We start from the raw sequence: 13,840 nt of genomic DNA, 5'->3' as shown, positions 1-13,840 counted from the left end.
TTGTGGATTTATCCTGGTACTGAATACAATAGAAAGCGAATTGAACTGTTTCGCATTCTCTTACCCAACACAAACATGTACAGAAAAAATCTGAACTTCTTATTATTTAGCCCCAGTTAGACCAATCAATGAATGACAGATAGATGAGTTCAACATCAATTGTCAAAATTAAATCTAAAGATTAATAATCAATTCAATCAAATAATCAATCTATCAATCAATCAATCAATGTCTACACGTTCTGTTGCAAGCTCCATCATCGCCGCACCAACTGAGAAAGTATGGTCTGTGATTAGAGACTTTACTTTCCCCTCCAAGGTCATCTCTACGATCGAGTCCGCCGTCATGGATGACAACGCCAGCCCAACTTCTGTTGGTGCCGTCCGCACATTGAAATGGAAGACTGGTGAGATCAGAAAGCACCGTCTCCTTGAGCTCAGTGATATCTCTCTCACTGTTGTCTGGGAGGTGATCGAGAGCAACCCACCCACCGAGGTCACTGCCACAATCAGCTCAATCAGACTCCACCGTATCTCTGACACCAACCAAACTCTCATCACCTGGTAAGTAGTTAACTAACTTGACGTATGGATGTTGATGACCAACAAACATTAACAACATTATTTGTAATAAATATAGGGAAGGTGAGTTCAGCTCCGATGTCAAGAACGACGTTATCAACTTTGAGCAAAAGTCCTACCAGCTGAACATTCAAGAGATCAAGAAGTTCTTCTCTTCCAACTAGTTGGAAGACTCTCATACACTGATCGTGTGATGCCACTCCCAACCACCTCATTGACCTACTTGGTATTTGTTGTTGGACATTAAACCAAAACTGCTCACAGTTTATTCATATATTATGCTTTACTTTGGTGCCTCAGTGATCTGGATAGTCTCCTGTGGGCCAGTGGGTGGCTTCAGGTCTGCGTACGAGTTGCTCCTAAAGAGCTCGCCACGACTGTTGATACGGAACAACTCGCCACGACTGTTCATACGGAGCAATTCGCCTCGACTGTTGACACGGTCAATGGCAGGCGGACGACGCTCGTTTACCAGATCCATCTTGCGTGCCCTGGCAAAGTCACCCAATGCCTTCTTGAGTGCCTCACTGCCCTCTGACAACAGTCCTTGAGGGATCTTCCTTGATGGCGTGAAGCTCTTGATCATCATGATGGTCTCACGCTCCTGTCTAAGGATGGAGAACATTCTCATGATCTTGGAGACAGACTTGACCTTGGCACGTAGCATCTGTCTTCTCTTTTCCTCCTCTGAGTCACCGGAGTGCTCCAACTTCTCGGCCTCCTCATCGTCGCATAGATTGAGCAACACCAACAGCATCTCTGCAGTCTTTTCGGCGACGAAAGGCATGGACCAAGAGAACACATCCATAAAGTTTGGCAGCCAATAAGGATGAGGCGAGCAGTTAAACTGTCTAATGTTCATGACATTGTTCTCATATCTATGAAAGGATTGGAAATTTCGTTAGACAATCAAAGTGTAGTGGAGAGTCCGCCAGCTCATAAACTTAAAAGTTTAACTATGCATACCTTAAAACAGCACCCTTGTTATTGTAGGCATCCAAGTAGTTTGGAGCAGAGAACAATGTGATCACTGATGGGAATCCAGTGGCGTCATTCTGCAAATGCATCTTGTATCTATTGAATGAATGGTAATTGGTAAATAATGAGAAGAGGCAGCTCCACTGACTCAAATGTTTGTCAACAAGAGATAGTTACCCTGCATTCTGTGCTTCGTGAGCTCTGATCACTGAGAGCAACTTGTTGTTCTGCAAGAAAGTACATGCCGCTCGGTAGCTGAATGAGTAGGAACAGCCTCTGACCTCATTGGGAACAAAGTGCTCCCTAATGTCTGGCGAGAACTCCTCCATTGGATCAGCCCATAGCAAATCGCACATGGGTCCTGATGAAGGTGGCTCTTTGAAACGATCAATGTTGGCAATGTCATCGAGCTATTAATAGGGAGAGAGTGAGAAAGATGAATGACATGACACAAGTGAACACATACATTCTTGATATCGGGAGAAAGACCTCCATGAACACAGAGGAATTTGCCATTGACAAGCGCTGCCAATGGCAGTGCATTGAATGACTCGGTTATAAAGTCATATATCTCCTCGTTGTACTTGTGAAGACCTGTATTACAGTGTGTTTACGATTAGCATTATTATCATAAGTGGCTCAATTTGTATACAAACTTACACTCTTCTTTGAAAGTAAAGTAGTCGGTAAGATGACGACATTCATGGTTACCTCTCAGCAGGGTGAATGTCTTGGGATAGTTGATCTTACAAGAGTAGAGGTAGAGAATCACCTCCATCGAGAAGTATCCACGATCAACATAGTCTCCAAGGAAGAGATAGTTGGTACTGGCTGGGCTTCCACCAATGTCGTTCTCAAAGATCTTTATCAAGTCATAGAACTGTCCATGAGTGTCTCCACATACTGTTGTTGATGATGATTGAAAGTACGGTAAGTGATCTGTTGGGTCGTATCCGGTTAGTGTTACACATACCTGTTACTGGAGCATCCACACAGACAAGGGTGGGCTCACGCTCGAGGATGCCAGCGGCACGCTCTACAATCTCCTTGACATCATCATGGAAGAGACGTCCCTCGTTGAAGAAGTGCTCCTGCAATTTGACCAGGTTGACAGTCTTGTCGGCGTTGAAGAGGATGTTATGTGCAAGTGGCTCTGCAGCAGGATACTTGACACTGGAGATGACACGCTCCGTTGTTGGCAGCTTCATCTCCTTTGTCGACTTTGTCCATTGAAGCTTCGCACGGTTACCACCCGATGAGCTAAGTGATGTTGTTGCTGGTGATGAGGGAGCAGACTAAATGTGTAGGAGATTTAAATAATAGAAGGTGAGCTAGCTACAATCAATTACACCAGATGTCTACAACGTAGTAATCGCACATACCTGTGAGTTGCTGCTAGTGGTTGATGCTGCTTCAGCTTCAGTTGCTGGAGGCGTAGACATTGTTTAATTTATATATAAAAAGTGACTCTTGGTGTTTGTTGTGAATGAATGAACAATGAAGATCTCACTCCAAGTTTTGTTTGTTTTGACACCACCCAATTGGGTGAGGTTATATGACTCTGTAAGTATTATTGTTACTGTTATTATTATTTATATTTATGTATATTCTTTATATATATATATATTCTTTCTCATTCATAATGATGAATTAAAGTTTATCAATCCATCTTAACTGTGATAGATTAGAAATAGATAGTGATTAATTAAATTAAATAATTTAAATATCTTTTTTTTTTTTTGAGGTTCCCAAAGTTGCTCATCAAAACTGTTCAACACAATCAATTAGATACTTCAAACACATCATTCGTTTCAAGTCATTATTACTACTATCAACACACAGTCATTATTCCAAGGATACAATGAGCAACCCACTACAACGTGTTGCAATAATCTCCTCTCATCTCAACAGTAACAATATTACTGGTATGATCAACATTTTTATATAAAATAGAATACCTTCCAACTAACAAACTCTCTCTATCTCGTCTGTCTCTCTTTTTGATCCATCCATCAACAACAGAACACCTTCAGGTGCAATCGAATGATGTAGGTGCAACCACTGCCACACAACAACCAGTAAAGAAGACCACCGAGGGTATGCAAGACTTCTTGGATATCTTCCCAATCCTAAAGAATGAGATCTTGAAGGACTTGCCCTCAATGGACATTCCATCGCATGCTCAACAGTGGATATCTCGTCTGATCGATCATAGTGTGGCCGGTGGCAAGATGAACCGTGGTCTGACCGTCATCCACAGTCTCCAAACTCTTGTCGAGGGTCGTCCACTGAGAAGAGCCGAGGTGTTCAAAGCCAACGTTCTTGGTTGGTGTGTTGAATGGTTGCAGGCCTTCTTCTTGGTCTCTGATGACATTATGGACCAATCGATCACACGTCGTGGTAACCCTTGTTGGTACCGCACCAAGAATCCCTTGTCCAGCGAGTCCAACGCCACCGTAGGCAACATTGCCATCAACGACTCATTCATCCTTGAGTCATGCATCTACATCTTGATCAAGAAGTACTTTAGGAATGAGTCCTACTACGCAGAGATCTTGGACCTGTTCCACAAGACCTCCTACCAGACCGAGCTTGGTCAGCTTTTGGACTTGACGACACAACCCAACCGTGGTGATTTCTCCCTCTTTACGTTGGACACCTACAGACGTATTGTCAAGTACAAGACTGCCTACTACTCGTTCTACTTGCCAGTGGCCTTGGCCATGCACATGGCCGGCATCAGTAGCAAGCCTGCCTTTGACACTGCTCTGGACATCCTTTTGCCCATGGGAGAGTACTTCCAGATTCAAGACGACTACCTTGATTGCTACGGAGACCCCGCCGTGATTGGCAAGATTGGCAGAGATATTGAGGAGAACAAGTGCACTTGGCTCGTGTGTCAGGCCATCCTTAACGGTACACCAGAGCAGATTGCCAACTTGAAGAAGGTTTATGGTCGTGAGAGTGCTCAGGACGTTGCCTCGGTCAAGAAGATCTACAATGACATTGGAATCAAGAGGATCTTCAAGCAATATGAGGACCAGTCCTACAAGGAGCTTGTTGCCAAGATTGATAACGTTAGGATCATGCCACAAGAGGTGTTCCTCAAGTTGTTGGGTAAGATCTATAAGAGATCTCTTTAATCGTCAGTCGTATGGCTCAACAACAACAACAACAACAACAACAACAACAACAACAACGGAGAGAAGACACAGGTTCGAGACTGGAATTCAAACTCACTAGAGTGACTTCAGTTATCAACCATTCTCTCTTTCCCGAAACATTAAACTAGTATTCTTGCTCACGTTGCATCTATCAGTCAGTGTGAATGAAAAAAAAAAGAGTGAAGTGTGTGATTGGGGCAGTGACTAGAAGTTTAACTTGTAAGAGATAAATATACTTATAAAGATAGATAGATAGATAGATAGATAGATAGATAGATAGATAGATAGATAGATAGATATGGTATGCATTGATCAAAGATGATGAGGTTACTTACACTTTTGTATTAATAGTATATCACTCTCTCAAGTTTCACTTCTTATTGTTGTTGAGCAGACAGGGAAAGGTGCGATTGGCTAAATGGTACTCATCGTTCACGACCAAAGAGAAGGCAAGATTCTCGAGAGAGATATGCAATATGGTGCTCACTAGACCACCCAAGCTCTGCAACTTCTTGGAGTGGAAGGAGTATAAGATCATCTTTAAGCGATACGCCAGTCTATACTTTGTGGTCTGTGTCGATCGTACAGACAATGAACTCATTGTATTGGAAATCATTCATCACTTTGTAGAGATTCTGGATCGCTACTTTGGAAATGTAACTATATAGAGTGAGAGTGAGACATAGGAAGAGATATAGATACTGACAAGATATGTACATTACATATTACAGGTTTGTGAGCTCGATTTGATCTTCAACTTCCACAAAGCATACTATATATTAGACGAACTGATCATGGCAGGAGAGTTGCAAGAGACAAGCAAGAAAACAGTACTTCGAATCATTGCACAACAAGACGCTCAACAAGAGAATCCGGCGGAGCACAAGGTTGATCTATAGTGACAGGACCCTTCAGAGTGTCTTACTTTATTATCAAGCGCGACTCCTGTATAACACATAATTGAGAGATTAGTAAATAATTACTATTATTCTTATTGGTATTCCTACTAAAATATCTCATTTTGATTCAAATAATCAAAGTGAGATTGATGACTGGTGATTGATTGAGGACCACAACACCCAAAGAAAACATTGTTATTGCTCATACAAACAAAAGATATATAGATAGATAGACGATACAACAACATTGTATATATAGATATTAATGTCATCATCATCATCATCACCAAGTCTCCTTCAGAGACTCAAAAGTGCATCACCTCCACCCACGCCAAACACTGATCACACAACCACAATAACAACGTCATTGACTGTCAATGCTCACACTGATGTACAATCACCACCACCACCAACACTGAGCACATCGACCAGCCGAACAGAGTCCTCCTCGTCATTATCATCAGCAGGTGGAAATTTGCAAAGACATAACAGCAATCAATCAATTCGTTCCGACGACTCTTATGATTCACTACTCCATCAGCACCCACAACAACAACAACAACAACATCAACATCAACAACCACAGAGTCCCACTCATCATCATCATGACCTAGAGGATGCAGACCTAGATATTATGTCCTCTGGACACTCTTCTCCAGGTTCACCCATAGCACACTCATCATCAATTCACGTCAGTGGTAGCAGTGACAAAAGACAGCTCAAAAAGGATCAGGCCCAGAACATCTCCAGTCCCAGCCTAATGCGCTCGCCTATTCAGTCTGACAGTGATTCGTCTCTGTTGGGTTCACCTGCTTCGTCGTCGGCAAACACCAGCTACCAAAATCTCTCAGCACTGGACAGGATCAAGAAGAAAGCGTCACTCCTGCGACCGCCAGATCTCCATCTGTTTGGCAAGTCAAAGTCAAAGTCAAAGTCGGCCAACAACAACAAGAAGAAGGGACATAACTCTGCGCGATTCGATGTGGACACTGAGATATCCATGCCGTACAGCGTCATACACAAGATGCATGTGGACTTTGACCTCAAATGGACTGGCCACAATGACTTTGTTCTCAATGAGAAGCTAGGCGATGGTGCCTATGGATCAGTGTACAAAGGAACACACAGGGATCTGGGATTCACACTGGCCATAAAGGTGATCGAGATGAAGCAGGAGGAGACGCAAAAGTCGCTCCAGAACGAGATCAACATCCTCAAGAATTGCAAGAGTCCAAATGTTGTCTCTTACTTTGGTTCCCTCCAACATGAGGACAAGATATGGGTATGTAGAGGTGGTAGCTGTAGACCTTTTGTTGTTTACTTACTTACACTCCAACAACAATTTACCTTGTTATCCAATAGATATTGATGGACTTTTGTGCACTTGGTTCAATCAGAGATATTATAGAGTCAACAGAGAAGACGTTGAACGAGTCACAAATATCCTATGTTATCAAGAACACACTGAAAGGATTGATATACCTTCACAATCAAAATATCGTACATCGTGATGTAAAGGCAGCCAATATCCTTCTGAATGAGGGAGCTCAGGTGAAGATTGCTGGTATGTTGTTGTTGGTGTTGGTGATGATGTATCATCCCGAAATTCATCCTACTCACTCACTCACTAATCATTTATTGACAGACTTTGGTGTTTCTGAGAAGCTCACCTCGATGGATGACCAATCACAAGAGATGATAGGAACTCGTAAGTGATGAACAACGTTAAAACTTGTTACAGACTGGCACTCATTCTAACATATACAATCCATTGACAACAATGAATGAATGAATGATTAGCTTTGTGGATGGCACCCGAGGTAATACTCAAAAAGGCATATGACTACCAGGCCGACATTTGGTCACTCGGCATCACAATCATTGAGATGGCAGATGGTCTACCCCCACACATGGAGATGAATCCAATGAGAGCAATGAAGGTAACCAATGTCACCAAAATCTGATGTTGATATCAGTAGATAGGACTCTCAACTAACAATACCGAACCTACTACTAGATGGTTCCAATATGGCCATCACCAACGTTTTCTGAGCCCAAGAAGTGGTCACCCGCTCTCAATGACTTCCTAGCCAAGTGCTTGTGCAAAGATCCTGACAAGAGACCCTCGCCAAAAGAGCTACTGAGCCATCACTTCCTCAAGAAGAAGAGAGGCCCCGAGGTACTCGGTGACCTTGTACACCAGGTGTTGCGCATAAAGAAGAAACAACACGACGAGCAGAAGAAGCAACACCTGTTGAACCCTGCACAAGAGACTGTCAAGAGTGAAAAGAGCGACAAGAGTGACAAGAGTGACAAGAGTGCTAGTAGCGATGGTTCAAAAGAGGACGTCGGTACTGATCACCTTGACAAGCTGGTCACCAAGAACAACACTGCATTGCTTGCCACTGCCTCTCGTGGCACTATGGTGTTCAAGGGTGTATACTCAACCTGCCACGAATATGAGGAGGACTCAGAGGATGATGAGGTCGACGCTTTCAGCACCACAGTCTTCCACGCCGAGAAGCCAGACGTCAAGGTGGACGTTGGAGATGGCGCTAGTGAAGAGAACGGTAGCGATCCAGAGTGCTCCGCTACTGGTACAATGGTCTTTAGAAAGCCTGTAAGGAAGGCAACTCACTCCCGAAGCAAGAGCACATCAGCAGCTTTGGCAGGCAGTGACCCGATGCGAACTCTGGTTTCGGCACCAACCAAGCCTTTGCCACCGTTGCCACCCTATAGCAGCCAGGAGAGGTTGTTTGTTCCCACTCATCTGGAAGAGGCAAACAACTTTGTACTATTAACAAATCAACAACAACATCAACAACAACAACAACAACAACAACTATCTAGTGATAGTCTTGGATTGTTGTCAACTAGTCACCTATCATATGGAATCAAGGAGCAGATGGAGTCGATGGAGAATAACATACTTCAATACGTTGACGCCAAGAACTCTGAGGCGGTTGAAAACATCAAGGAGCACATAAATGGAATGGAAAGGACACTGGTCTCGTACATCAATCAAGAGCTTCAGAACATGTTGACAATCTTCACTCTGAAACTTCAGCCCTTGGTATCATGTCTGGAGGAAATGAAGAGTAGAGATCAGCAACAGCAGCAACAACAGCAACAACAACAACAACAACAACAACCATCACCTCCAAAATTGGTCAAACAACAGTCCTTTGTTGCAAAGCATGCAGTTATTGTCGAGAATGAGACATCAATTGAGAGAAGAAGGAGTTCTTCTCCTATACAGGTGGCAACCACGCACCAATTACCACCAAAGTCCGCCATAACACCAAACAAAGCCACGCTCATCCCATCTCCAATATCTGTTGGCGATGACATCTCCAGCCAAACCACACCATCAATGGCTTCCCAGGGCTTCAGGCCACTATCAGCTCCAGTCTTGCATGATGGCTCGCCTGCTCAGATTACCAACCAAAGGACATCAGCACCAGTTCTTGGAAGAGCACCTATTATTCCATCAATTTCCTCCTCCTCTTCATCGCCAACACAGATACAACATTTGTCCGAACCAAATCAACAACAACAACAACAACAGGTGGGCAGACAATCGCCAACACTTAAGCGTATGGCATCTGCATCCAAAATCCATTCCCTCTCGGCGTCCTATGATCCAAACAGCCAACAGACTGAACGACGATCAGTTTTTTTCCACGATGCTCATATTGACATTGACAAACAGTTGGTCACCAACAAACTCAAGTTGTTCGAGGCTGGAACTGCTACTCCGTCCACTTTATCCGATCAATAAAAAAGCCGCGACTTTTGAATTTGAATTTGAAATCAATTTTCGATAATCCGTTAACCGTTGTTGTTTTTGATTCGATTATTTTGATTTTTTGTTGTTGTTTCACCCCTTCCAACCACCGCACACAGTTGAGTGATAATGTTTGGATTGAGTTGAAGCTAGCAACTCACTATTGTTCAACATCATTATCATTCAACATCGACAAGAACAGAGAGATATCATCCGTGAGTGTCCAAATAATTCTAGTGCAACTATATTGAATAGCGTCTATCACCTTACCAAACTTCTAACATATTCCCAATGAATTAAACAGCTAGTACAATATTTGTAACTTTAACTGCTCCTCGTCACCATCAACACTTCAAAGACAACATAATTCTTCATTCACTCAAGATCATTCAACACTTTGCCACCAGCAACAACAACAACAATAATAATCACATCATCATGTCCACTTCAGCAGCCGCCAAAAAGACAGAGAGAAAGAAAGCAGCTCCAAAGAAGCCTTTGACTGTTGCTCCACTCGCCACCAGCACAAGGAAAATCACCCCTCCCGCCAGACTGGTAAACAGCAGTATGGTCATCCTCAGATAATCTAGACGTTGTGGTGCATTAACTAACATCTGTTTCTATTCTTTAAGTCGGTACTGATGAGCCAAAGAAGGTTGCTCGCACTGTCTCCAAACCAAAGACCACCGCCAAAAAGGCTTCCAAGCCAAAGGCAACTGCCGCCAAGACCAAGGCCAAGACCACCAAGACTAAGAAGACTGCCTCCAAGTCAACCAAAAAGGCCACCAAGTAAGAGATGAAGATATCCTACTAATGACATTTTTTTTTTTTTTTTTTTTATTAATGTAAACAAATAAAGCCGAGTGAGTTATGGCAATTGCCAACCTCAATAGTAAACAAACACTCAATCCTGACACATCCTTCGGGATGATAGCCATTTGATGAATTGTTAACGTATGTCTATCTGGACCCATACCCTTACACTTACATTCTCGCTTTTTGTGACTATTGACTGGTTTATCATTTGTGATGAGTCTCATTGAAAATATGGTTGACATCAGCTCAAACAACAGTCGTCAATAGTTGTCTCGAGCATGCTAACAAATATTGCTATAGCAACAATATACACTAATTGACTCAATCCTTGGACAAGGATGGTGTGCTTGTGAAACAGGTAGTGGTGGTTGAGCAGGAATGGGTGGTCTCAAGCGCACACAGTCGCTTATCCTTGATCTTGATGAAGATGTTGATAGACCCACGAGCTCTTGAGGAAGGTGTCCTTCTCTTGGGTAGCCAGATCATTCTATCTTCATAGTTTAAGTGGAAACAGAATGGATAAAGAACTACTTCCGATACCTTTGTTCTGTTCTGCTTAAATAATGAAGCAAAGCACATCCACGGAGTGTATTTGTCCGCTGGCCACGTGATTACATGTGTTGTTACCTCGTAGGTCTCAAGGTTGATAAAGTACTCGGTGAAATCCACTAGTACTTGGAAGGTGGTCAGTACAAGCAGGTATCCAGTGTTGTGATCGAGAGTGAACGTGCACATATTTCCCTGATAGGTGAAGGCATTGTCAACATAGAAGATGACCTTTACCTCGTTGGTGTCGAGGTTGGCCACGCCAAATGAAATAGGGCCATAGTAGCTATCGGATACCGAATGGACACCAACATAGACAGTGGAATTGTAGACAAACACTTCCTTGACAGACGGGAGAGGGAAGTCGAACGTGAGATTATGCATTGTGAAGTTGTTGTGAACGATAGAGTACTTGGCAAGTGTGAAGCCAGGCATTTCGTAATCCGAGTTGATGACCATATAGTAGGTCTGAGAGTACTGATCGTATGCGCCATAGGCCAAACCAGTCATAAGATTTCCAAATGTAACATAGCGTCTGGTGGATATTGGATGTGTATGTAGTGTAAGTATTAGAAGTAGTAGTTGTTGCATTGAGCTATCGCAGGTGACGCAATTGATACCCACTCAATCGACCTTCCAAAGTCCTCGATAAGGAGATCTGATGTGCCAGTAGTTCCAGGCGAACTGGTGCGTAGACGATGTTATTGATAGAGTCGTAGCCTGCGATGAATCTGATTGGATTGAAGTAGAGTATGGTGCGGATGCCAGATGAAACGTCTGTCATCACTCCAGACTGAAAGATATACATTAGTTGCATTTCGTCACAACAAACTATCCTAAGCTAACTTTAATACCTGCATTTGCATTCACCGTCTTGATATAGGGTTGTATGAGATAGTTGCTCTGGTTGACTGAGTCTATACCAAAGACCAGATACTCATCTCCAGTCTTGTAGAGAAAGGATAGTACGTTGGTGCAGGGCATCTGCTTCTGGGTGACATCACCTGATGACAAGTTCATCATTGTGAGTGAGGCACATACAGAGTCGATCCATGCAACTGTTGTTGGTTGTGCCTGCGCTCATCCAATCAACATTGAATTGGTTTCAGATAGATCGAACAAATGTCCATAGCATATGATCTGAACTCTACATTAGCGTAAGACTATATCACAGACCAAATGTTGCAACATTAATCTAATCATCTCCAATAGCACTTCTTTTGAGATGGACTATCAGATTGAGAATTTCCCATCTGGGTCACTCGATGTAGTCTCTCAAACCTACTATATGGCCTTTGTTGCGCCCGGTCATACGAGCCAACTTACAATTGTGGCGCTCCAGCTTCAGATGTATAAACAGAGTCACTACACAATTGATATTGGTGGGGAAGTCCTCAACACTGACATGATGCAGCTCTATGGGCATGGATCGAACTTGTTCCTTGCTAAGAGCCCAAATGGCACAGTGGGCGAGGTCTTTGTCTCCTCCATCAATTTGGGGTCTGGTCAGATGACCAAGCTGATATCAATACCCGATCGATCCATTCCAGCCTACATTAATCCATTTGCAAATAGCTTTACCTACTCACCCTTTGTCCACGACACAGAAAACAACTTCATCATTGTACTTGACCAAGTGAGCACCACCGAGCTGGACATCCACAATCTCGACATGGAGTCACAAGAAGTAACCATCAACAATGTCCCAAACAATATACCTGCTGGACGCAACCTTTATTATGCCTATTAAAAGTATTTTACTAATGCAAGTGGATCCACTTGGTCTTGAAGCAACTGTTCAAAGTCTTCGCGCGAGAGATTCTTTTTGGTGCCACCTTTTCTCATCATACTCTCAGAGTATATTGACCAAGCATCCTTGTGTTGTTGTTGAGGTCATCGTCTATGTCGTCGTCCTGTTCCTCGGATTCTGGCCAATGAGCCCCACAGCAGCTCACCATGGAGACATAGCCAGAGACTTTCTCTTGAGCAGTGCTGTGTGACGATGACTTTGTTGAATGGCTCTGGTACTGGTCACATAATCCTCCTGGACTGCCTTGGTATACGTATCGGTGTTTTGAAAACATGACCATTCGCTACAGATGAAGTGGAAGGTTGGGTCAGTATGAGTGTGTTAAGAGTGAAAGGTATGATAACTTGGTCATTGATGCTACTCGATACTCACGTTCTTTTAGTACACTAGAGGGGGTTCTTAAGACTATAGATGTTTGGTGTCAGCCAAATGGGTTGGCTGGAGTGCTGAAGATGCAATAGAGGTCCTTGTCGGGCTAGGTTGTGCTCGCAAATTTGAATGGTCACTGATGGTGTGTCTTGTCACTTCTCCCGTCCGTGGAAGCTTGTCATATAATGTAGTATCTCGTCAAGCATCTTCAGTCGGGTCAGCAGCCGCACCAGTCAAGATGTTGTTGGTGGAGGTGGCAATTGGGTGTTGAGGAGGGATGATGATACACGTTGATATAGATTACGATGAACGGTAATGAGTGTGGTATATATCGCTTCATCTTGATGAGTCGAGTCTGTTGGAGCATCATAGGAGTTGTTGGATGATGTTGGTCCTTGTTTGGTGTGCGACGATCCAAGTGAGCTGAAATGGTCGTCGTTGCATGGCTGTCCAAGACTGTAATTCCTATGAATCACTTCAACAGTGATGTATAATATATTGATCGGTTCATCTTGATGTGTTGAGTATTACTATACTATAATCTTGATTGGTATTAGTTATTGTTAGAAGTAGGAGTGCGACGATCTGCCCAAGGTTTTGGTTGTTACCCACTGTGTAGTTGGATGTTGATGACAAAAGTTGATGTAGATTACCCCAACGACGATGAATATAGTATGTATCGCTTCTTCTTGATGGGTAGAGTCTGATGATGTGTCATAGGTGTTTGTTGGACGATGTTGGTGATCAGTGGAGTGCGACGATCGTAGTTGATACACCATGTGAGTGTATCCTGGCTGTTGTTGAATGTGTTGCTAAAGAATAGCTTCAGCAGTGATACACAATATATATCGATTCACCTTGATGTGTTAAGTCTGTTGGTATGTCAATTG

The 13,840-nt window shown here is 43.2% G+C and overlaps 8 protein-coding genes across 8 annotated transcripts; 6 read left to right on the top strand and 2 right to left on the bottom strand.

Moving 5' to 3' along the window:
• Positions 1 to 228: 228 nt before the first annotated feature.
• Positions 229 to 745, top strand: SAMD00019534_077250 (hypothetical protein; the record flags this gene model as incomplete). The annotated part of the gene is made up of 2 exons (XM_012896765.1): positions 229 to 563; positions 640 to 745. 2 exons carry the CDS (start codon positions 229 to 231, stop codon positions 743 to 745), a joined length of 441 nt encoding a protein of 146 aa, XP_012752219.1.
• Positions 746 to 864: 119 nt separating this feature from the next.
• Positions 865 to 3,001, bottom strand: SAMD00019534_077240 (hypothetical protein; the record flags this gene model as incomplete). Its single annotated transcript, XM_012896764.1, has 7 exons — positions 865 to 1,459; positions 1,548 to 1,655; positions 1,737 to 1,969; positions 2,026 to 2,153; positions 2,220 to 2,462; positions 2,533 to 2,854; positions 2,942 to 3,001. The coding sequence occupies 7 exons, from the start codon at positions 2,999 to 3,001 to the stop codon at positions 865 to 867; spliced, it is 1,689 nt and encodes a 562-aa protein (XP_012752218.1).
• A 419-nt stretch (positions 3,002 to 3,420) lies between these two features.
• SAMD00019534_077230 (hypothetical protein) lies at positions 3,421 to 4,807 on the top strand (the record flags this gene model as incomplete). The annotated part of the gene is made up of 3 exons (XM_012896763.1): positions 3,421 to 3,484; positions 3,582 to 4,676; positions 4,764 to 4,807. The coding sequence occupies 3 exons, from the start codon at positions 3,421 to 3,423 to the stop codon at positions 4,805 to 4,807; spliced, it is 1,203 nt and encodes a 400-aa protein (XP_012752217.1).
• A 214-nt stretch (positions 4,808 to 5,021) lies between these two features.
• SAMD00019534_077220 (hypothetical protein) lies at positions 5,022 to 5,619 on the top strand (the record flags this gene model as incomplete). Its single annotated transcript, XM_012896762.1, has 3 exons — positions 5,022 to 5,024; positions 5,092 to 5,379; positions 5,455 to 5,619. Coding segments are annotated over 3 exons (456 nt in total), but the record flags the coding sequence as incomplete, so codon positions are not given.
• A 268-nt stretch (positions 5,620 to 5,887) lies between these two features.
• SAMD00019534_077210 (hypothetical protein) lies at positions 5,888 to 9,403 on the top strand (the record flags this gene model as incomplete). The annotated part of the gene is made up of 5 exons (XM_012896761.1): positions 5,888 to 6,904; positions 6,985 to 7,186; positions 7,268 to 7,330; positions 7,423 to 7,562; positions 7,640 to 9,403. 5 exons carry the CDS (start codon positions 5,888 to 5,890, stop codon positions 9,401 to 9,403), a joined length of 3,186 nt encoding a protein of 1,061 aa, XP_012752215.1.
• Positions 9,404 to 9,847: 444 nt separating this feature from the next.
• SAMD00019534_077200 (hypothetical protein) lies at positions 9,848 to 10,202 on the top strand (the record flags this gene model as incomplete). The annotated part of the gene is made up of 2 exons (XM_012896760.1): positions 9,848 to 9,974; positions 10,042 to 10,202. The coding sequence occupies 2 exons, from the start codon at positions 9,848 to 9,850 to the stop codon at positions 10,200 to 10,202; spliced, it is 288 nt and encodes a 95-aa protein (XP_012752214.1).
• Positions 10,203 to 10,546: 344 nt separating this feature from the next.
• Positions 10,547 to 11,555, bottom strand: SAMD00019534_077190 (hypothetical protein; the record flags this gene model as incomplete). Its single annotated transcript, XM_012896759.1, has 2 exons — positions 10,547 to 11,306; positions 11,392 to 11,555. The coding sequence occupies 2 exons, from the start codon at positions 11,553 to 11,555 to the stop codon at positions 10,547 to 10,549; spliced, it is 924 nt and encodes a 307-aa protein (XP_012752213.1).
• A 441-nt stretch (positions 11,556 to 11,996) lies between these two features.
• SAMD00019534_077180 (hypothetical protein) lies at positions 11,997 to 12,521 on the top strand (the record flags this gene model as incomplete). The annotated part of the gene is made up of 1 exon (XM_012896758.1): positions 11,997 to 12,521. One exon carries the CDS (start codon positions 11,997 to 11,999, stop codon positions 12,519 to 12,521), a length of 525 nt encoding a protein of 174 aa, XP_012752212.1.
• Between the last annotated feature and the right edge of the window lie 1,319 nt (positions 12,522 to 13,840).

The sequence above is a fragment of the Acytostelium subglobosum genome, assembly GCF_000787575.1.
Source record: "Acytostelium subglobosum LB1 DNA, scaffold: scaffold16, whole genome shotgun sequence".
Taxonomy (NCBI): domain Eukaryota; phylum Evosea; class Eumycetozoa; order Acytosteliales; family Acytosteliaceae; genus Acytostelium; species Acytostelium subglobosum.
Note: the sequence above shows the minus strand (reverse complement) of the source record. Positions and strands in the feature narration are given on the sequence as shown.